Raw genomic sequence first — 23111 nt, forward strand, 5'->3', positions numbered from 1 at the left:
AAGGCAGAGGCTTTAACCCACTGAGCCATCCAGGCGCCCCAGGATTTCATCTTTTGAGTGCTTCTGCCTTAACCAGCTCGGTCACCAAGAGTCAACGTGCGCATGTGGCTGACCCGGAGAGCGTGTGCTGGACGGGCGCGGCGTGCTTGGAGAGTAGCACCAAAGCCCAGTTTCACCAGCACTTGCAGGAATTGATAGTGTTCAGAGATTTTTATAACAGTGTCAATATTACTAAGGTTTGTGCATTTTTGGTACTTCTTCAAGCCCTGGCAGGTCTAATGTCTTATTTCTTCTGTTCCATTGGCCTGTTAATTGGTTCTTTGCCATTACCCAGTGTGGCCTCGTAGGGCATTTTGGAAGTTGGCATGTCCTCAAGCTTTCGAGAGTAACTCAGCGATGCGTGGAGGTGTGTTCCCCATATGCATATCACAGTAGGCCTCATTTCTCAAAAATGCCAGGAATCTTGATTGGGACCGCAGCCCTGTGACTTACAGGTAATGACACGCGCCAAGAACAACGGGTACACCCTCCGTGAACCGTCAGGAGAGGCAGCCCCGCAGAGCGGGCGGGTCCGAGGTTAGTGTGTGCGAACCGGGGGCATTTCTTATCCAGAAGCCCACCGGAAAGTGCAGTAACAATGAGATACTTTGGACAGTGGCGAGAAAAACCAGAAGATATTTAGGAATAAATCTGACCAGGAATACAGTAGACCTCCACGGAGACCATCGAACTTCCTGGGGTTGCAGGAGGGGGCCTTAGATGGGGTGACCTGGTACTAGAGAGATGCCTCTTTTTCCCAGATTGGTCCATAAACACCTTTTGGACATTGTTGTAAGGTTGTGTCTTGACAGCAGGGACCCTGTCCTGTCCACTACTCCATCCCAGCCGTTAGAATACAGAGAGGACGGTCAGTGAATATTTGTGGACTGAATGAAGTCGTGGCAAATGTGTGCCCTCCCTTTCCCCTGGACGGTTGCTGGGAGCCCTTTCCAGGCAGCTCTTGGATGAAACCGTCCTGTTAATGATTGATGACGGGGAACTGTAATTGATTTCACCGGTCCCCTGTGGATGACATACAGGTTCTCTTTCCATTTATTATTAAGGTGCCTAAAAAACATTGTGAGCGTGTAGCTTTTCTTGCTGTTAGTTTTTAACGCCCTTTGACGTGAGGCTTTTGAGCACAGGGAAGATTTTTTGAGATTATTTTAAATCGACATGTTTTTAGGCTGCAAAGTTACAGCCCTATTCTTTTCTTATGCTTTATGTGGACTTCATAAATTTTATTTTTCTCTGTGTAACTTGGTAAATTTTGGAGCACCTGGGTGGCTCAGTGGGTTAAGTCTCTGCATTTGGCTCAGGTCATGATCCCGGCATCCTGGGATCGAGTCCCACATCGGGCTCCTTGCTCAGCAGGGAGCCTACTTCTCCTCTGCCTCTGCCTGCCTCTCTGTCTGCCTGTGCTCACTCTCTCCCGCCTCTCTCTCTGATAAATAAATAAAATCTTTAAAAAAAAAAAAAAAAGCTTGCGTAGATGAAGAATGTTGACAGTCTCTGTACATTTCTCTTTTACACCTTTTCACTAAAATTAAAAATCATGTCTCAAATAAGAAGCTTAATTATGTATTTTATTTATTTATTTATTTATTTATTTAAAAGATTTTTATTTGTTCGGCAGAGAGAAGGAGATTACAAGTAGACAGAGAGGCTGGAGGAGAGAGAGGAGGAAGCAGGCTCCCTGCTGAGCAGAGAGCCTGACGCGGGGCTTGATCCCAGGACCCTGAGATCATGACCTGAGCCGAAGGCAGAGGCTTAACCCACTGAGCCACCCAGGCGCCCCTATAATTTATTTATTTTTTTTAGAGATTTATGTGTTTATTTGAGAGAGAGAGAGGGTGGTGGGAGTAATAGAGGGAGAGAATCTTCCAGCAGACTCTCCGCTGAGCAGGGAGAGCCCAAGGCAGGGCTCCATTCCAGGACCCTGAGTTCATGATCTGAGCCGAAACCAAGAGTCAGATTCTGAACCAGCTGAACTACCCTGGTGCCCCAATTTTACATTTTAAACTAGGTTCAAGGCTAAAATGTAAGATTAATTGGCCAGATTTTCTTTCTTTCTTTTTTTTTTTTTTTTTAAGATTTTATTTATTTATTTGAGAGAGAGACAGTGAGAGAGAGCATGAGCGAGGAGAAGGTCAGAGGGAGACGCAGACTCCCCGTGGAGCCGGGAGCCCGAGGCGGGACTCGATCCTGGAACTCCGGGATCATGACCTGCGCCGAAGGCGGTCGTCCAACTGAGCCACCCAGGCATCCCAATTGGCCAGATTTTCTTAAATACTACAAATACCTTAAAGGTCAAATACATAGTTCATTCTAAAGCTTAAATTAAAAATATTAAAATCTAAATCTTCCATACGGCTTAATGCCACCCCCAAGGCAATAATTAAATCCTCTCAGACAGGGGCTCCTGGGGGGGCTCAGTCGGGGAAAAGTCTACAATCGGCTCAGGTCATGATCCCCTGCTCAGCGGGAAGCCGGTCTCTCCCGTGTCCCTGCCTGTGGCTCTGCCTACTTGTGTTCTCCTCTGTCAACAATAAAATACTGAAAAAAAAATGCTCTCAGGCAAGTAGGAGTTCCCATGTGGGGGACCCACGCTGGCCGAAGGGTTGTGGCCGGGATGAGGAGAGAGGCCCTGCGCGGTTAGGGCCTCTGCCTGCCCTCCGCCCCGCCGTGCTGGGCTCCCCTGCCCGCAGGAAGCCTTCCCTGATTCGTCCACCTGCTCTGAGCACAAAAGACTTCGCCGCCACTCGGATTCAGTCTGTTTATATCTGTTCTTTTCTGGAAACAAAGCAAAACAAAACTAAATTTTGTCCCATCCGCCTGGACAGGAATGCCTAGAAACATTAAAATGCTTGCCTGTTGGATTCAGGCCACATTCCATACTTTGATCTGCCTTTAAGGTCACGACACTAACACTGTATTCTTAGGCTGATTCTGAAAAGAGTGTAACACTTTTTATGGCAGTTTGTTCGTGTGGCCGAAGTTACTTGGTCCCTGAGTCTCAGGACCCCTTCAGGTTCCAGGTTTCACTTCACCTCTGCCAGCAAAGTGTGGGACCCTTGCTGGAGTTTAATCATTGCAGGATGAAAACCGGTTATTACTTAAAAATTGGTGATTCTTCGTTACTGGTGCGAGTTTTAGTGTTTCTGTACATGAAGATCAGAAGATTGTGTTTTCTTCGTCCATATTAGTCTGGCCAGAACTCTTGAAAGGGTAGCAAAGGGACAACATCAGTACATGCTGCGGCCTTTTTTCTTACTGGATGAAAGCTGCAGAGGTAGAGCAGACGAAACTGCGGGCAGCCGTTCACCAGCGCGGACCGTCAGGACACTGGTTGACTTCTTTCCAGCTGGAGGATGGAGCCCCGTGTGATGGTAGGAAGTTAAGGCAGTGTCGGGGCGCCTGGGGGGCTCAGTGGGTGAAGCCTCTGCCTTCAGCTCAGGTCATGATCTCAGGGTCCTGGGATCAAGCCCCGAGTCGGGCGCTCTGCTCAGCAGGGAGCCTGCTTCCTCCTCTCTCTCTGCCTGCCTCTCTGCCTACTTGTGATCTCTGTCTGTCAAATAAATAAATAGTCTTTTTTTAAAAAAAGAAGTTAAGGCAGTGTTGCTGGAGTTTGAACATAATAGGAACTTACTTTCCTGTGTAATGCAGGGAAGAAATGGGGATTAATTGATGGTTTCAAAACTCCAGTTAGCCCGGGATTTTGCATCCTGCCTCACAGAGCAGTTACGGACGCGAGAGCCGACCGCCCATTCTTGTTGGCCGCTGTGAGTTGATTTCCCAGTTAATGCTGGGTTTCCCTCGGGCGCTCAGACGGTGGCTCAGGCCTGCCGGGCCTGGCAGCCTGGAGGCCTGCACCTGAGCCCAGAAGTGGTGCAGGGTGAGCCCCGTGGAGGCTGCTGGGAGCTGGTTGCCCTGTCGGGGAGTGGGGTTTGGAGGGGGCTCCGCAGGTGAGGAGCAACACACTTGTGGGTGCCCTCTGTGGGGTTTGGGCGGGTGGTGGGATCCCCTCAGCCTCTTGAGCCAATGGCGCCACCTGCTGGCGCCGCCCTCCCGTTCTTCGGTGTCTGTCCTGTAGGAATGCGGGTCCCCCTCCTGCTGTGTGTTAGTCACAGAATTCCCGCCACCCCCCAGCCCCTTAAGAAAAATTCCTCGCGTGGTATTCTGTTGTAGAGGGAGCACGGGTTTTCAAAGCATTTGGCACAAATATCAACTAAATTCCATTTAGAATGGTTGTACCAGTTAGACTTTGTGGTTTTACCCAGTTTTGATAGAAGAACTGCAAATCCATCCGTCTTTGAGGGGTGCCTGGGGGGCTCCATTGGTGAAGCCTCTGCCTTCAGCTCAGGTCATGGTCCCAGGGTCCAGGGATCGATCCCTGCATCGGGCTCTCTGCTCAGTGGGGAGCCTGCTTCCTCCTCTCTCTCTGCCTGCCTCTCTGCCTACTTGTGATCTGTGTCTGTCCAATAAATAAATAAAATCTTTAAAAAATATCCATGTGTTTTTGAACAAAATTCTGACTTTTCCCCAATATGTATTATGAACATTTGGAGACGGAAAGTTTGAAAGAGTAGGACGGAGACCCCTACCAGCTAGATTTAGCAGTCGTTGACTCTGGCCGCATGTTGTTCCGCTGTGTGTGTGCCTGGGACCATCTGAAGTACGTTCTGGGGGTTGTGACCACAGCCCGAAGCATCGCAGCCCTTGCTTCTCAAAACCGAGTGTTTCGTACGAGTGAGAAGCGCTGTCGGTGGGTAACAGCCCTCGGGCTCCCCCGTCGGCCCACCCACTCCATGCGTCTCCCCCGGGGCCCCTGCACTGCGTCCGGCAGCTTTTGCACTGTGCTCATTTGGTGGTTCTGTCTTTACCCCCTTGAACCCAGAGCAGACCCTCACCTTCTTTCTAATCCTGCAAGTGTGAAACGTTAAGCAACTTCTTGCTTTGAATTTCACTCTTACAGAGAAGTTGCAAAAATTGGTCAAAGACTTCCCGTCTGCCTTCCCCGGTGTTAACATTTTGCCAAGTCTGTGCCCGCCCCCCCCGCCCCGTGCCTCACTGTGTGTGTGCGCATGCGTGCACATGCATACACACGCACGTGTGCCCGCAGCGTCGAGAGCGAGCCCGTCACAGACACGAGGCCCCTGGAACGTCAGTGTGTGTTTCAAAGCAAGGATAGCGTCTTTAACCATAGCACAGTGATCAACACCAGGAGGGTAGCTGGCAAGGTAGCCTTCTCCGCGGGATGTAGCTGTTGCCTGTTGTCTCACTAGGGAGCTTTAAAGCAGGAAGGAAGTAACAGTTTGGGGGCCCAGGACCCAGGTGAGGATCACACCTACTCACCTGTCACTTCCCTTTCTGGAGACGTCCGCCTACCTCTCACGCTGGCGCTTGGGAAGCTTGCTGGCGGGTTCCTGTGCAGGCTGTGGTTTGCGGGGACAGCCTCAGGATTGGGCAGGGCTACGTGGTGGTGTCAGGTGTCCTCTGTCCTTTCTGCGGGGGCTGTGATGTTCTGTCTCATTACCGATGAGGGGACTTGTCACCATCTGGTCAGGATGTTTTCTCTTTGTGGTGAGGCTCCTGTTTCCCCTGTAAGTAACAGTAACTGTGGCTTGTCTCCGGGGACCCCGTGCGTCTCCGCCTCCTCACGCCCTGCGCTGCCCCGTGGTGGTTCTTGCCTGAAGGAGCCATTCCTGTGCGCGGAGCCGTGATGATCAGATGTACCCTCCTGTACGCGCTGGCCGGGACGCCGCGATCACTCAGAGCTTTCCGTCCCCCACCGTTTATCCATGTACGTGTGTCTGTCAGAACGGACTCAGCGGTGCTTTGCTTTTTCTCGTTTTTACTTCAACCACCCCGTGCTCATCGCGGCGGGTGCGCCCCCAGTCCCCATCCCGTCTCCCCCGTCCCGTTACCCACCTCCCCTCTGACGGCCATCAGTTTGTTCTCCATAGTTACGAGTCTCTTTCCGGGTCTGTCTCTCCCTCTCTCTCCCTCTCTCTTTGCTTGTTGTTTCTTAAATCCCACGTGTGCCTGTAACCGTGAACTCGTCTGCCTCTGACGGACGTAGTTCACTCAGCCCAATACCCTCCAGCTCCACCCGTGTTGTGGCCGGTGGCAAGAGCTCATTCTTTGTTGTGGCTGAGTGGTGGTCCGCTACACACGCGTGCACACGCGCGCACATACACACACCGCCCCCAAACAGTTCTTTCCCCATTCGTCAGTCAGTGGACGCTTGGGCTGTGCCATATCTTGATTATGCAGATACCGCTGCTCTAAACATAGGGGTGCGTGCATCCCTTTGATTTGGTGGTTTTTTAAAACATTTTTTGTTTTAATTTTTTAAAAATTTAACTTCAGTTAATTAACACATAGTGTATCATTAGTTTCAGAGGTAGAGCTGAGTGATTCATCAGTTGCATAGAACACCCAGCGCTCGTTACATCACGTGCCCTCCTCAGTGCTCACCCCCAGGCACCCGCCCCTCCAGCAACCCTCAGTTCGTTTCCTGTGATTAAGAGTTTCTTATGGTTTGTCTCCTTCTCTGACTTCCATCTTGTTTTACTTTTTCCTCTCTTCCCCTATGATCCTCTGTTTTGTTTCTTTAATTCCACTTATGAGGAAGATCATGTGATACTTGTCTTTCTCTGATTGACTTATTTTGCTCAGCATGATACCCTCCAGTTCCATCCACGTCATTGTAGATGGCAGGACCTTAATTTTTGACGGCTGCGTAGTATTCCATTGTGTGTGTGTGTGTGCGTGTGTGTGTATGTTATATACATATATGTATATGTGTATATAGACCACATCTTCTGTATCCATTCATTTGCTGATGGACATCTATGTTCTTTCCATAACCTTTCCATAATCTTTCTTCCATAATCTTCCATAATCTATCTTCCATAATCTTTCTAATAACCTAGGTTTGGTTATTGTGGACATTGCTGCTATGAACATTCGGGTGCACGTACCCCTTTGGGTCACTCCATCTGTATCTTTGGGGTAAATACCCATTAGTGCGATGGCTGGGTCATAGAGCAGCTCTATTCTCAACTTTCTGAGGACCCACCGTGCTGTTTTCTAGAGCGGCGGCACCAGCTTGCGTTCCCGCCAGCCGTGCAGGAGGCTCCCCTTTCTCCGCATCCTCGCCAGCATCTGTCGTTTCCTAAACGTGTTGATTTTAGCCATTCTGACCCGTGTGAGGTGGGATCTCACTGTGGTTCTGATGTGTATTTCCCTGATGCCAAGTGATGTGGAGCCCTTTCTCATGTGTCTGTTGGCCATCTGGATGTCTTCTTTGCAGAAATGTCTGCTCATGTCTTCTGCCCATTTCTTGACTGGGTTAATTGTTTCTGGGTGTCAAGTTTGATAAATTCTTTATAGATTTTGGATATTAGCCTTTTATCTGATAAGACATTTGCAAATATCTTCTCCCCTTCTGTAGTTTGTCTTTTGGTTTTGTTGACGTTTCCTTTGCTGTGCAAAAGCTTTTTATCTTGATGAAGTCCCAGTAGTTCATTTTAGCTTTTGTTTCCCTTGCCTCTGAAGGTGTGTCTAGCAAGAATTTGTGGGATGGGCTGGAAGGGTTGGGGGGGATTGGGATGGGGATGGGGTAACTGGGTGGTGGACATTGGGGAAGGTATGTGTTGTAACGAGCACTGGGTATTATACAAGACTGATGATTCACAGACCTGTACCCCGGAAACAAATAAGACATTATATGATAATTAATTGAGTTTAAATTGAAGAAGAAGAAGTTGCTGTGGTCAAGGTCAAAAAGGTTGCTGTCTGTGTTCTTTAGGATTTTGAAGGTTTCCTATCTCACATTTAGGTCTCTCTCTCTCTTTTTTTTTTTTTTTTTAAAGATTTTTAATTTATTTATTTGACAGATGGAGATCACAAGTAGGCAGAGAGGCAGGCGGGGGGTGGGGAGCAGGTTCTCCGCTGAGCAGAGAGCCTGATGCGGGACTCGATCCCAGGACCCTGGGATCATGACCTGAGCCAAAGGCAGAGACTTAACCCACTGAGCCACCCAGGCGCCCCTACATTTAAGTCTTTTATCCATTTTGAGTTTGTTTTTGTGTGTGGTGTAAGGAGGTGGTCCAGTTTCATTCTTCTGCATTGGGGTATCCAATTTTCCCAACACCGTTTGTTGAAGAGACTGTCTTTTTGCCTTTGGATATTCTTTCCTGCTTCATCAAAAATTAGTTGACCATAGAGTTAAGGGTCCATTTCTGGGCTCTCTACTCTCTTCCATTGATCTATGTGTCTGTTTTTGTGCCAGCACCGTACTGTCTTGATGATGACAGCTTTGTAATAGAGCTTGAAGTCCGGAATTATGATGCCACCAGCTTTGCTTTTCTTTTTCAACATTCCTGAGGCTATTCAGGGTCTTTTTGGTTCCATATAAATTTTAAGATTATTTGGTCCCAGCTCTGTGAAGAAATGCTGATGGTACTTTGATAGGGATTACACTGAATGTGTAGATTGCTCTAGGGTAACAGAGCCATTTTAACAATATTTACCCTTTCAGTCCATGAGCATGGAATGCTTTTCCATTCCTTGTGTCTTCCTCAACTTCTTTCAGAAGTGTTTTTCAATTTTCAGAGTACAGATCCTTTTTTGGTTAGGTTTATTCCTAGGTATCATATGGGTTTGGGTGCATTTATAGATGCGATTGACTCCTTAATTTCAATTTCTTCTCATCATTAGCTTATACAAATGCAGCTGGATGCAACAGGATGATTTTGTATCCTGCCACTTTGCTGAATTCCTCTGAATTCTGGCAGTTTTGTGGTGGAGTCTTTCGGGTTTTCCACATAGCGTATCATGTCGTCTGCAAAGAGTGAGAGTCTGACTTTTTTGCTGATTCGGATGTTGAACCACTCTTGCAGCCCAGGAATAAATCCCACTTGGTCTTGGTGAATCATCTTTTTGATGTACTGTTGGATCCTACTGGCTAGTATCTTGGTGAGAATTTTTGCATCTGTGTTCATCAGGGATATTGGTCTGTAATTCTTTTTGGTGGGGTCTTTGTCTGGTCTTGGGATCAAGGTAATGCTGGCCTCATAGTCTGAGTTTGGAAGATTTCTTTCCATTTCTCTTTTTTTTGAAACACCTTCAGAAGAACAGGTATTAATACTTTTTTAAATGTTTTGTAGAATTCCCCTGGGAAGCTGCCCAGCCCTGGAGTCGTGTTTATTGGGAGATTTCTGATGAGTTCTTCAATTTCTTGAGGAATATGGGTCTGTTTGGGTTTTCTCTTTCTTCCTCTCCTATTCTGAATGACAATTGTGGTAGTTTATATGTTTCTAGGAATGCATCCATTTCTTCCAGATTGTCAAATTTGCTGGTGTATAGTTGCTCATCATATGTTCTTACCATTGTTTGTATTTCTTTGGTGTTGGCTCTGATCTCTCCTCTTTCATGCATGATTTTATTTATTTGGGTCCTTTCTCTCTTCTTTTTGATAAGTCTGGCCAGGGGTTTATCATCTTATTAATTCTTTCAAAGAACCAGCTCCTAGTTGATCTGTTCTGTTCTTTTGGTTTCTATTTCATTGATTTCTGCTCTAATCGTTATTATTTCTCTTCTACCGTTGGATTTAGGCTTTATTTGCTGTTTGTTCTCCAGCTCCTTCAGGTGTAAGGTTAGGTCGTGTACTTAAGACTTTCCTTGTTCATCGAGAAAGGCTTGTCTTGCTATTTATCTCCCTCTGAGGACGGCCTTTGCTGCATCCCAAAGATTTTGAACAGTTCTGTTTTCATTTTCACTTGTTTCCATGAATTTTTTTTTTTTTTAAAGATTTTATTTATTTCAGAGAGAGAGAGAGAGACAGAGTGAGAGAGCATGAGAGGGGAGGTCAGCGGGAGAAGCAGACTCTCCATGGAGCTGGGAGCCTGATGCGGGACTCGATCCCAGGACGCTGGGATCATGACCTGAGCCGAAGGCAGACGCTCAACCAACTGAGCCACCCAGGCGCCCCGTTTCCGTGAATTTTTAAAAAATTCTTCTTTAATTTCCTGGTTGATCGTTCATTCTTTAGTCGGACGCTCTTTAACTTGCATGTATTTGTATTCCTTCCAAATTCCTTCCGAATTACTGCTTGTGATTGAGTTCAAGTTTTAAACTGTTCTGGTCTGAAAATATGCAAGGAATAATCCCAGTCTTTTGGTACCAGTTGAGACCTGATTTGTGACCCAGTAGGTGATCTATTCTAGAGAATGTTTCATGTGCATTCGAGAAGAATGTATTCTGTTGCTTTAGGATGAAGTGCTCTAAGTATATCTGTGAAGTCCATCTGGTCCAGTGTGTCATTCAAAGTCCTTGTTTCCTTGTTGACCTGCTTAGATGATCTGTCCATTGCCATGATGGGATTGCTGAAATCCGCTTATTATTGTGTTATTACCAATGTGTTTCTTTAATTTTGTTATTAATTGGTTTATATAATTGGCTGCTCCCATATTCGGGGCATAAATATTTACAATTGTTAGATCTTCTTGTTGGATAGACCCTTTTATTATGACATAGTGTCCTTCCTCATCTCTTATTACAGTCTTGATTTAAAATCTGGTTTGTCTGATATGAGGATCAGTACCCCGGCTTTCTTTTGATGTCCATTAGCATGATAAATGGTTTTCCACCCCCTCACTTTCAATCTGGAGGCATCTTTGCAGATAGTGTATTGATGGGTCTTGTTTTTTTTAATCCAAACTGATACACTGTGTCCTTTGATTGGAGCATTTAGCCCATTTGCATTCAGGGTAATTATTGAAAGATATGAATTTAATGTCACTGTGTTACCTGCAAAGTCACTGTTTCTGTATATTGTCTCTGTTCCTTTCTGGTCTTTGTTACTTTTGGGCTCTCTCTTTGCTCAAAGGATCCCCTTTAATATTTCCCCTGGATCTGGTTTAATGATCACAAATTCTTTTAGTTTCTGTTTGTCTTAGAAGCTCTCTATCTCTCCTATTCTGAATGTCATCCTAGCTGGACAAAGAATTTTTGGCTGCATATTTTTCTTATTTAGCACCCTGAGTACATCATGCCAGTCCTTTCTATCCTGCCAGGTCTCATGGACCGGTCTGCTGCCAACCTTATGTTTCTAGCGATGTAGGTTAAGAACCTCTTGTCCTGAGCTGCTTTCAGGATTTTCTCTTTATCTCTAAAATTTGCGAGCTTCACTATTATATGTGGAGGTGTTGCCCTATTTTTATTGATTTTTTTGAGGGGGGTTCTCTGTGCCTCCTGGACTTGAATGCTTGTTTCCTTCCCCAGATTAGGGACATTTTCAGCTATAATTTGTTCAAATAATCCTTCTGTCCCACTCTCTCCCTCTTCCTCTGGGACCCCAATTATTCTAATCTTTTTTCACTTGGAATTGCTAATCTTTCAGATCCTTCCCTCGTGATCCAGTAGTTGTTTCTCTCTCTTTTTTTCAGCTTCCTTATTCTCCATCATTTTGTCTTTTAAATCACTGACTCTCTTTTGCCTCATTTGTCCCAGCAGACCTGGGACATTTTTTTTTTATTTTTTATCACACCTCATTAACAGCCTTTTTTATTTTGACCTGATTAGATTTTAGTTCTTTTACTTCTCCAATAAGGAATTCTCTAGTGTCTTCTATGGTTTTTTCAAGCCTAGCTAGTATCTTTATAATCGTTATTCTGAATTCTAGCTCTGATAGTCTACTAATATCCATATTGACTAAATCTTTGGCAGTGAGTACTGCCTCTTTTTCTCTCTTTTGGAGTGAGTTCTTCTGTCTTATCATTGTATCCAGAAAAGAGTAAATGAAAGAAAGAGAAAATACAGAAATAGCAACTACAACACTAGAAAAATGCACACTAAACAAATCAGAAGAGAACAGAAACCAAAAAAAAAAAAAAGAATCAAACAAGAAGTTGAACAGAACAATAAACTAGATCCCAAAATAGGAAAGAAACACACACAATGTAAAATTGAATACAATGAAAGGAAGCCAGAAATGAAAAATACATATGAAGTGTAAATGTAAAAATGAAAATGAAAAAGACTTAAAAAATTGACAATATAAGAAAATAGCTAAAACGGAAATGAAGTGTAAAACTGAAAGACTAAAGAATCACAAGAAAAAAGCCATAAATGCCATATACTGTTTTCTCCAAGAGCCGGAGTCTTGCAGTTCTGTACAATCAGTAAACCTGCTGTCAGCCTGAAGTTCTGCTGATTTTCCGGGAGAGGTGCCTGTTACGCTGATTCTCAGGTGACTTTGGCCTGGCAGAGATGCCCCCCACTTGCAGGGGGACTGGCTCGGTGTAAGTGGCTCCAGGACCATGTGGGATGAAAATGTTGGCTCCCCAATCTCCAACCCTGGAGCAGAAATTCGCTCCCCCCACTCTTAGCCCCCATGGGAAAGCAATCAGTCACTCTTTACTCCCTGAGCTTACCGAGCCTGTGGCTGAAAGTTTTTATCTCAGACGCGTGACCCTGTCTGGAGTCTCCAAACTTTGCAGACTCCTGTGGTGTGCACCCATGCTGCTCCTCCGAGGGCAGGGAGGGGGTGTCTCAGCCCAGATCTGCTGCTTGCTAGAAACCTGCTCGGAGAACAGTGACCTGACCCCACAATGGTTCTCCGTTTGTGGCAAGACTGAGCAGAAAGTTCGTGCCTGGGGTCACTGATTGCAGTCAACTTCCTGCTCCAATGCCTGGGAACCCTGCCACCCTGGGCACCCCCATTCTTCTTGTGACCCTGGGGACCCTGAGACCACACTGTCCCACCTGGGGTTCCGGCTCACTTGGCCCCATGTGTGCCTTTCAGGTGTCTAAAAGTTCTGATTTTGTGTTCACTGCGTGTAACACTCTCCAGTAGCTGCTTCCAGAGGTTCCCTCCGCCTGTGTTTATCTTCCGCTGTATCGCCTCAGATTCTTGTCTGTGTGCCTCCTACTGTGCAGAAAGTGGCCACTTTTCTTTTTTTTTTTTTAATTTTATTTTTATTTTATTTTTTTAAAGATTTTATTTATTTATTTGACAGAGAGAGATCACAAGTAGGCAGAGAGGCAGGCAGAGAGAGAGGAGGAAGCAGGCTCCCTGCTGAGCAGAGAGCCCGATGCGGGACTCGATCCCAGGACCCTGAGATCATGACCTGAGCTGAAGGCAGCGGCTTAACCCACTGAGCCACCCAGGTGCCCCGTGTGGCCACTTTTCTATTGGTAGAGTTGCAGCAGTTCTCAGATCTCTCGTTGATTCTGCAGTGTTCAGAATGATCTCGTAACTGTCTCGCTGAATTCCAGGGACCAGACAAAATTAGGGTCCCCTACTCCTCCTCCGTCTTAACTCCTCTTGAATTAGTGGTTTTGTATTTTCAGGGTAAATACCCAGTAGTGCGATTGCTGGGTCATAGGGTAGCTCTATTTTTAACTCTCTGAGGACGCTCTGTGCTGTTTTCCAGCGCGGCTGCCCCAGTTTACATTCCCACGAATGGTGCACGAGGCTCCCCTTTCTCCGCATCCTCTCCAGCACCTGTTGTTTCTTGTGTAATCTCAGCTGTTCTGACAGGTGTGAGATGGTGTCTCATTGAGGTTTTGATGTGCATTTCCCCGATGATGAGTGTGTCTGTTGACCCTCTGGATGTCTTCTTTGGAGAAAAGTCTGTTCATGTCTTTCCATTTTTTAATTGGATTGTTTGGTTTTGGGTGTTGAGTTTTATATATTCTTTAACTATTTTAGATAATAACCCTTTTTCAGATACGGCATTTGCAAATATCTTCTCCCATTCCATAGGTTGCCTTTTGGTTTTATTGATTGTTTCTTTTGCTGTGAAGAAGATTTTTTTCCTTCTTTTTATATTTATTTTATTTATTTATTTTTTAAAAAGATTTTATTTATTTATTTGACAGACGGAGATCACAAGTAGGCAGAGAGGCAGGCAGAGAGACAGGAGGAAGCAGGCTCCCCGCTGAGCAGAGAGCCCAATACGGGGCTCGATCCCAGGACCCTGGGATCACGACCTGAGCTGAAGGCAGAGGCTTTAACCCACTAAGTCACCCAGGCACCCCATCTTCTTCTTTTTTTTTTTTTAAATGAGATCCCAATAGTTTATTTTTGCTTTTGTTTCCCTTGCCTCAAGAGATAGATCTAAAAATCTAAAAACATGTTGTTATGCTTGATGTCACAGAAATTACTGCCTGTGCCTTCTTCTATGGTTTTTATGGTTTCAGGTCTCACATTTAGGTCTTTAACTCGTTTGAATTTATTTTTGTGTGTGGTGTAGGAAAGTGGTCCAGTTTCATTCTTTTGCATGTAGCTGACCAGTTTTCCCAATGCCATTTGTTGAAGAGACGGTCTTATTTCCATGGGGTGTTTTCTCCTGGTTGGTTGAAGATTAATTGACCATAGAGTTTTGAGTCCATTTCTGGGCTTTCTGTTCTGTTCTGTTGAGCTGTGTGTCTATTTCGTGCCAGTACCATACTGTCCTGATGACTACAGCTTTGTAATAGAGCTCGAAGTCTGGAATTGTGATGCTGCCAGCTTTGCTTTTCTTTTTCAAGATTGCTTTGGCCATTTGGGGTGTTTTGTGCTTCCATACAAATTTTATGCTTGTTTGTTCTAGTTCTCTGAAAAATGCTGGTGGTATTTGATAGGGATTTCCCTCAGGGTGTAGATTGCTTTGGAGTGTATGGACATTTTTTTAAAATATTTTTTCTTTTTGGTAAAGATTTTATTTATTTATTTGACAGATGGAGATCACAAGTAGGCAGAGAGGCAGGCAGAGAGGAGGAAGCAGGCTCCCTGCTGAGCAGAGAGCCTGATGCAGGGCTCGATCCCAGGACCCTGGGATCATGACCTGAGCCGAAGGCAGCCGCTTAACCCACTGAGCCACCCAGGTGCCCCTTTTTTTAAAAGATTTTATTCATTTGACACAGAGTGAGGACAAGCCAGGGGAGCAACAGGAAGAGGGAGAGGGCGAAGCAGACTCCCTGTTGAGCAGCAAGCCTGACGCAGGGCTCGATCCCAGGACCCTGGGATCATGACCCGAGCCGAAGGCAGACGCCTAACTGACTGAGCCCAGGCCTCCCCCCCTTTTCTGCAGTATGCTTTTTAACTCTGAGTCACTGTATTGTTGCAGGAAGCTCTTGGTATGTGTCCTTGTCAAGGGGTCTCGTCCATCAGGTGCTCTTGTGACTTCGTGCCTAAATCATGGGGAGCCTCTTCCTTTTACGGTGATGAAAAAGGCTTTCAGAGTCGAATGCAGGGCACTGCTGACACGTGTGGGGACTGACTCCGTGGGTGCGGTGCCGCCTCGTCTCCCACGGGCTTTGCTTTGTGGTTGAGCGTCGCATCTATTCTAGAAGAGTGGGTTGGAGCAGGAGACTCGGGGCCTCTGGATCAGCGCCACTTCCCTGCCCATGTCCCCGTGGGCAACGCAGCGAGGGCTGCATGGCCGGCTGCACGCAGGCGGGCTGTGCCCGGGGGAGGACCCCGCACCTGGAGCCCACACAGTGCCCTGCTCGTTCTCTGCAGTTGCCGCTGTTTGGACTTGGCATAACTGAAAGCCAGTGTAAGCTCTGGACACCGACAGCCGAGTAGACGCAGACTTCTTCTGACACAGGTGTTTCTGGGCCGGCATGACTTTGATCTAGAACTGTCTGCTGTAGAGTGAGGTTCGGCATTGGGCCGGGTCCTGGGAGATGGACGTCAGCGCGGGGGAGAGAGGCAGCTCCGGGCTTGGCTCGCCCGCCCGCGCGGGCCCAGAAGGCATGCGTCTTCCTTCCTTGGTTTGTCTATTCTTTAAATGCGAATTTTCTAAAATACTTTCTTTTCCACTTTGAGCAGCGTTGGACTTTCAGATGGCTGATGGCAGGAAACCTCCGTTTCCATTGTGCAGCGCTGACATAGTGAGGCCCTGGCCGCCCGGGGCCTTCCTGGCCGTGTCCGGGCCTGGCCCGTCTGCCCTGGATGGGCAGCACTCGCAGCCCCCTGTGTTCATGTCGGGTGAACTAGAATGTGCGGAAGCAGCCCCAGCAGAGGTGCACCAGCCCGAGGTCTCCGCGGCCGAGAAAGTGAAGCCGTGAGCGCGGGCAGCTGTCCCCGCCGGCCGCTGCAGGCTTCGCCGAGAGAGGCGGCCTCGCCCGTGACCGACGGCTGGTGCGCGCGGGGGCTTGTGTGCTTGCAGGGCAGCCGTCACTGGCGCTGGGAGCTGGGGAGGGCTGCCCTGCTCTCTGCAGGCCGGGGTTGACTGAGACCCAGCCCGGCCTCGGGAGTTTGTGTGCCCGCGGCCGCCAAAGGGACCGTGGCCGAGTCTGGAGAAGGCTGAGCGCGGCCCGTTGGTGCGGGCGCCAGGCTGGACAGAGCTGGGTGAGGCAGGTGTCCAGACCACGCTGTCGTCTGTCCGCGGTGGGCTCTGTACGTCGTGATCGGACACGGTACCGGTCATCGAGGCCACGGCAGGACAGGGGCCTTGGCCCTGAAGGAACGTGCAGTGTGCAGAGAAACCATGAGGCCCGTGGCACCGAGCACGGTCTGTGAGGCCCCGGGAGACAGGTGTGCGCCAGGTGTGGGCGAGCGCTGGGCAGACTCTGGGGTGGCCGCGTGGTGATGAGGGTATTTGCCCGCTGGCCAGGCCCAGAGAAGGCCGGAGTGTTCCAGCCGAAGTCCCAGGCTGGGGGCGTGCCAGACCAGGGGAGGAATAGCTTGGCGCTCTCTGACTGCTGGCACAGCTCCTGGGGGGGACAGGGCTGGCCGGGGTGCTGCCGCCCGTGGACTTGACCTGCCGTGGGGTTTTCACCAGATTTGCGTTTCTAAACGGTGGACAGTGGAGAGGAGGAGGGGAGACCAGATGTTCCCGGGAGCCCCTGCTGCGATCGGGGCTGTGGGAGCGGGAGTGCTGGTTGGAGTCACCGCCCTGGGGTGGAGGGGAAGGCCAGCTTTGGGTCAAGACAAAGACCACGGGGAGGTGCCCAGTGACGGGTTTGCCTCTGTCTCAGGACAGAGGCTGCCAGGGGCAGAGAGGGCAGCTCGGGTCTTGACTCCACGCGAGTTCCTTCCCTGGGGCTGGCCACGTCTTGCTGTTGTGTCCCCCCCGCTCCCCGCTCCGGTCAGGCCCTCCTCCCCGCAGCACGTGGACACACCCCTGCAGGTCCCCGTGGCCATAGTCAGCTGTGGTGACGTGGCTAACACCCCCTCCTCCGTCTGTCTTCTCTGGCGTCAGCCGTGCCTCCTGGCTCTGTGTCTGTCCTGCCGGCGGCGGCTCCCCATTCTGTACCGGGTGTCCCAGATTTCCCGACCTCCGGACTTACGTGGCCCACCCCCTCTCCCCGGGCTGGCCTCACCCGAGCTGGGGGCCCTACGTGCTGACGCAGTGTCCTGGGGCTGCCGGAACGAAGTCCCACACACCGGATGGATGAAAACAACAGAAACGTGCTTCCTGGCCCTTGAAGTCAGCCTGGCGTCGGAGGCGCCAGGTCCTCCTCTCGCCACTCCGGTGCTCCGGGCGTTCCTGGCTTGTGGCAGCATCACCCGGTCTCGGCGTCTGTCTGCACACGGCGTCCCTCTGTATGTCTCAGGTCTTTGTCTCCTCATCCTTAGAGGACACCAGTCACTGGACTTAGGGCCTCCCCGAAATCCAGGATAGTCTCGTCTTAAGATCCTCCGCATAATGTCCTGTGCAAAGGCCCTTGTTCTAGAGAAGGTCCCACTGGCAAGGACCAGGGGCTGGGACCGGCGATCTCCCGAGGGACGCTGTTCGGTCCTCTCCTTGCGCCAGCCGCGCCCCGATGGGCGCTTAGTTTGCATTTCGGACACAGTCGCGTTTGTTCGGAATTTGTCTGAGAAGCTTCAGACCTGAACAGCCCTGCCTCTTGCTCTCTCCTCGCAGGCCACAGAAGCTGCCCCCTCCGTCAGCTCCGTTCCGGGACGTGCGGCTCGGCGCTGCCCGTGGTTCAGGTGGGAACACGCCCAGCGCGCTGCCTGTCCGCGGCTGCGCACCTGTCTGCCTCTGGGTCCTGTGGAGTAAGGGGGACTGAAAGTGCTCTGTAATTATTAACTGATGCTATTCCGCTTCTGTTTCCCTAGACACCATTTGCCTCTGACTGGAGATGATGTGATGTTTTATTGTAAAACTCACTCACCATGATGGCCACACAGACCTTGAGCATAGACACCTATCAGGATGGGCAGCAGGTAAGCGGCCGAGCTTTTCCTGCACGCTGCATTCGGGCGTGGAGCGGCTGCGGAGACGCGACTTCGCTGCTGAGTCCGTCTCCCGGAGGCTGCGGGTTCAATTTCAAGTGCGTGATGCATGGGTTATGTGCCGGTGCTAGAGGGGCTAGCCGGCCGTTTCTCCCCGTGACGCCCCATTTCCAGTGCTCGTGACCCGCTCTGTCGGAGCCGACTGGGAAGTTACCATTTTCATGTCCGCACTAGTGAGCGTTGTTGCTTTTAAAGGGAAGCTGGGTGGGTGAGAGCCGCGTGGCCGGTTGCCGACCTGCATGGGAGCCACGGCCTTTCCCTCCGCAGGCGTGAGCGGCGGCGGGGCGTCCCAGTGGGCTGGGTGGCAGCATTTCCCGGCCGTCCCGGACAGCCTCGTGCCCGCCCTCCCGCTGTCTGGGCGCTTGGTTTTTGCAGCTGCGGTGAAGGTCTGGACGGTTCGGGTTCTGCGCCCTGAAGGAACTGGGCAGGTGGGGAGTGGGAGCAGCTCAGCTGAGGCCCGGGCGGCCTCTCTTGGGACCCCGAGGTCTTGGGGTGCTCCGTGTGTTCAGAATGGGGGCCAGTCCCCCTCTGACTCGGAGCCCTGGAGCTTTGCTTCCTGCAGTCCGGAGGCGGTGGGAGGCGGCCCGGAGGCCCCTTCTCCCTGCTCAGATGTCGAGTGCGCTCTGTCACTCCCAGTTACTCCCAGGTGGGGGGACTCACATGAATGAGGTTGGGGCGCACCATGGTGAGGTTGGGGGTGGGGGTACGGCGCGGGGGGGGGGTGGCGGCGCGGCTGCTCCCCCTCCTGCTGCGTCTTTCCTTGGCAGCCAGTCCCCTGCCTTGCTGGTTTGGTTCCTGGCGCACAGACTTTGTTGGCTTTTCGCTGCTGTTGTGGTCATTGCTGGCTCTTTACAAACGTTTAAGGGTCTTAGCTTCTTACAGGAATTGAGACGTGGGGGTGCTCTCTGCATCTCAAAGTCCTTTGATATTTCCAAGTGATTCTGTTTCTAAAATGCAAAGCTAGTGCTGTCCCCTCTCCTCCCGCCCACAGAGTGCGTTGCCTTGTCCTCACCTCTGCAGTCAGCTTCTGGACATGTCTGCCCTGTGACCCTGGCCTGGCACTTCCCTGGGCTCTTTCCTCAAGCAGCAGCGTGGCCAAGGCCAAGGCGTCTTCCATCGCATCCTGGGAAGACTCCCTGGCCTGCCCTGGTCACACGGCAGCCTGCTCCCTCCCCACCTGCCCCCTCCCCCTGTCCTTCCCATAATCCTAACCCTAACCCATCCCCTGCTGGCCGAACCTATCCTGGAGCCTATCCCGAGAGTCGCCTCCAGCAGGGGCAGGTCCGTGCCCATGGCGGAGGCCGTGTCCTGCGCGGGGCCGGGCACAGGGAGAGAAGGAGCCTCTCTTTTCTCTTGCCGTGGAAAACTCTCGGTGAACGTTGACTGTTTACTACCCTGCAACTTTGATGTGCCCGGTTTCCTTGACCATTCCTCCGAGGTGGCACATTTAGGTGTTTCTTTTTTACACCATCATTTAAAAAAAAAAAAAAAAAAAAACCTAAAATAAATCTTTTGAGGCTTTAAAATTTAAAACCAAAAGAAGATTTTGTTTTTATTTGACAGAGAGAGACACAGTGAGAGAGGGAACACAAGCAGGGGGAGTGGGAGAGGGAGAAGCAGGCCTCCTGTTGAGCAAAGAGTCCAATGCAGGGCTGGATCCCAGGACCCTGAGATCATGACCCAAGCTGAAGGCAGAGCCCTAATGACTGAACCACCAGGCGCCCCCTTTTGAGGCTTCTCAATAACACTGTCAGATTTCCCTCCAGAAAGGTCGAGTTTGGCTGCGCTGCAGTTAGCTGCTTTAGTGTTTTGTTTTTTTAAGAGAGACCAACGCTCTCCCGGGCCCGCTGCACCATCTGAAGGCAGCAGCTCGGAGGGGTCCCTGCCCTCTGGACCATTGGTGAGCTGCAGCAGGGTCCCTGTGGCCTGTGACCAGCCCTGGCTGTCAGGGGACCCTGGGTGGGGGCAGGGTTCTTGGCAGGACGCAGGCTCTCTCACCATGTGGGGAGAAGCCCCTTCCCCAAGGGTCCCCACCCAGCTGCTGCCTGGAGGGACAGAGTCCTGGCGGCGAGGGGCGGCCCCGAAGGAGCTGGGGGACTGGCCATCTGCTCTGCTCCGGGATCCTTGCGAGCTTCCTGCAGCGATCTGGGATTTCTCTCTGTGAACTGAATTCCTTATGCTGATGGGTTAAATACCTTACACATAAGTTACAAACCAAATAGCTAGCTGAAAGGAATTTAACTGGTAATATCTCTAGCACTTCCTCTCACGTTTAATACAAGTTCTTGAAACAGCCAGTCTTTGCTTTCTGAGCACAGTGACTCTTTTCTCAAACTTTGGATAGCTTATGTGTTCTCAAACTCAAGAGTAGATAGGGGAGAATTTAGAATATGGGGTCTGAGTTGTTTTTGTGACAAGGTAAGAGTGTGAACTCCTCGTGTGTGCTTCTCTTACTGTAGTGTTACTCGGTGTGAGCCTCTAGGGCAGGAAGGGACAGCGGTGACATTATTCCTGTGCCCCGTTCCTTCAGTGCTGGGCAGTAGTACGTTTCTGAAAATCAGAAGCATTTCACGGAGACCGGTCCTCACGGCTTTCACGATGATTTGGAAGTTTTACGTTCTCTTAGCCATTTGCAAAACGTATTAAGTTCAGAGGAGTTTTGTTGGTCACAGTTTCTAGATACTGTGCCAGTCATCCAGCCGTCCGGCAACCTCCGCTCCTGTTGCTTTTCTGTTCCCATTTGAGAGTCGAGGACTTCGTAGCTCTTTATTTTGTGTTTAGTAACCGCCTTTCCCTCCTCCTTTCACAGATGCAAGTAGTAACAGAGCTAAAAACGGAGCAAGACCCCAACTGCTCTGAGCCCGATGTGGAAGGAGTAAGCCCCCCACCTGTGGGGTCCCAGACGCCAATGGACGCGGACAAGCAGGCCATTTATAGGTAGCGGCGAGATGCGACGCGCGGGGGTTGTAGCAGCAATCACAGGGACCGAGAACCTTGTTATGTGGAACGCTAGAGCTGTCAGCTAGGCGGAGTAATAAGGTTTGACGTGATAACCACGGAGGTGAGAAGCTTGTCAAATTAAGATATCATTCCTGATACCTTAAAAAAAGTTTCGGAATATAAATGTACATTTTAGTCAGCCTTGCAAAAAGAAATCTTCAGGCCCAGGTATTTTTTCAGGAGAGTCCACGAAACAAAGAGGGAATGGCTCCCAACGCATCATTCTGATACTAAAGCCAGACAAAGACAGTATTTAAAAAAAAGTACACACCAGTGTGTCTCAGGAACTTAAACATAAAAATCATTAATAAAATATTAAATCCAGTGACATATAAAAAGAATGACATACACTCACCAAGTGGAGTTTATTCCGAGAACTCAAACTGAATCATTTGTCAAAAGATCAGCCAGCGAGACCCCAACATGATCATACCGAGTGACACAGAAAAGCATTTGACAAAAATCAGCAGCTAATCATGACTCAAAACTGTCAGCAAGGTGGTCGTGGAGGGTCTCTCTTCTAACGATTAAGGGCAGCGTCAGGAAATCTGTAGTTCTCATCGTATTCGATGGCCAGAGACTGTTTTCCTCTGAGACGGGGCAAAAGGAGCCCCATTCGGCACTGTAATATAAGTCCTAGCCAGTGTGATAGGGCAAGAAAAAGAAAGAAAAGGCATACCAGGGGCGCCTGGGTGGCTCAGTGGGTTAAAGCCTCTCCCTTCGGCTCGGGTCATGGTCCCAAGGTCCTGGGATCATGCCCTGCATCGGGCTCTCTGCTCCGCAGGTAGCCTGCTTCCTCCTCTCTCTCTCTGCCTGCCTCTCTGCCTACTTGTAATCTCGCTCTCTGTAAAATAAATAAATAAATAAATAAGATTTCATTTAAAAAAAAAAAAAGAAAAGGCATACCAGACTGGAAAGGAAGACATGATGCTGGCTCTGTGCACAAATGACACGATTGTCTGTATAGAAAAGCCCAAAGATTCTACCAAAAAACTTCCAGAACTGGGTAAGTGAGTTTAGTAAGGTCACTCATGACAGGGGCAACGCACAGAAAACAATCCCATTTCTGTATCATTAATACAATGGGAGGCTGAGAATTTAAAAAGACATCGTTTACAAGAGCTCTGAAACATTTAGGTATAAATCTAACAAAACGCAGAAACTTTATGCTGAAAAACTAGAAGATGCTGATGCCAGCAATCAAGGAAAACCTACATGTGACACATACCATGTTCATGGATTAGAAAACTCAACATAGTAAAGATGTTTTTTCTCCTGAAATCGACCTGTAGATTTAGCATAATTCCAATTAAAGCCTTAGCAGGATAGTTTTCTACACGTAGACACATTAATTTTGAATTTTATATGGAAGGCAAAATAACTAGACCAGCCGAAACAGCGTTGAAAAAGAATAAAGTGGGATTTGGAGACATCCTGTGGCGTCACAGTAATGAAGATGCCGTGACGGTGGTGAAGGGTTAGGAGCAGAGCGCTGACAGAGAGTCCCGAAGTAGACATGCCAGAGTGTGGCTTAGTGGATCTGACAGAGGTGTAGACGGTTCCGTGGGGTAGAGGCCGACTTTCCCACAAATGGTGTTGGGAGAATTAGACAGTCACATGCCAAAAGAAGATCCTCAATGTGCTCTCACGTTTTGTATAGAAGTTTACTCAAGGGGCGACCTGGGGGACTTAGCGGGTGAAGCTTCTACCATCGCTGGGGTCCTGATCCCAGGGTTCTGGGATCGAGCCCCGCATCAATCTCCCTGCTCAGCGGGGAGCCTGCTTTTCCCTCCTGTTTGTGCACTCTCTCTCTCAAATAAATAAATAA

The 23111-nt window shown here is 49.3% G+C and overlaps 1 protein-coding gene across 5 annotated transcripts in view; it reads left to right on the forward strand.

Moving 5' to 3' along the window:
• The window catches only part of PKNOX1 (PBX/knotted 1 homeobox 1), a 59316-nt gene that overhangs the window by 12232 nt on the left and 23973 nt on the right, over positions 1-23111 (forward strand). For 4 of the 5 annotated variants that reach the window (XM_032356237.1, XM_032356234.1, XM_032356213.1 and 1 more), the window contains exons 2-4: positions 17910-17977; positions 18107-18214; positions 21093-21220. In XM_032356237.1, the coding sequence (XP_032212128.1) occupies positions 18164-18214; positions 21093-21220 (179 nt within the window). In that variant the 5' untranslated portion in view covers positions 17910-17977; positions 18107-18163. Of the gene's footprint in view, positions 1-15074; positions 15645-15868; positions 16588-17909; positions 17978-18106; positions 18215-21092; positions 21221-23111 lie in introns of those variants that run through there. The other variant, XM_032356219.1, reaches the window with a different exon arrangement.

The sequence above is a fragment of the Mustela erminea genome, chromosome 1, assembly GCF_009829155.1.
Source record: "Mustela erminea isolate mMusErm1 chromosome 1, mMusErm1.Pri, whole genome shotgun sequence".
Lineage (NCBI taxonomy): Eukaryota > Metazoa > Chordata > Mammalia > Carnivora > Mustelidae > Mustela > Mustela erminea.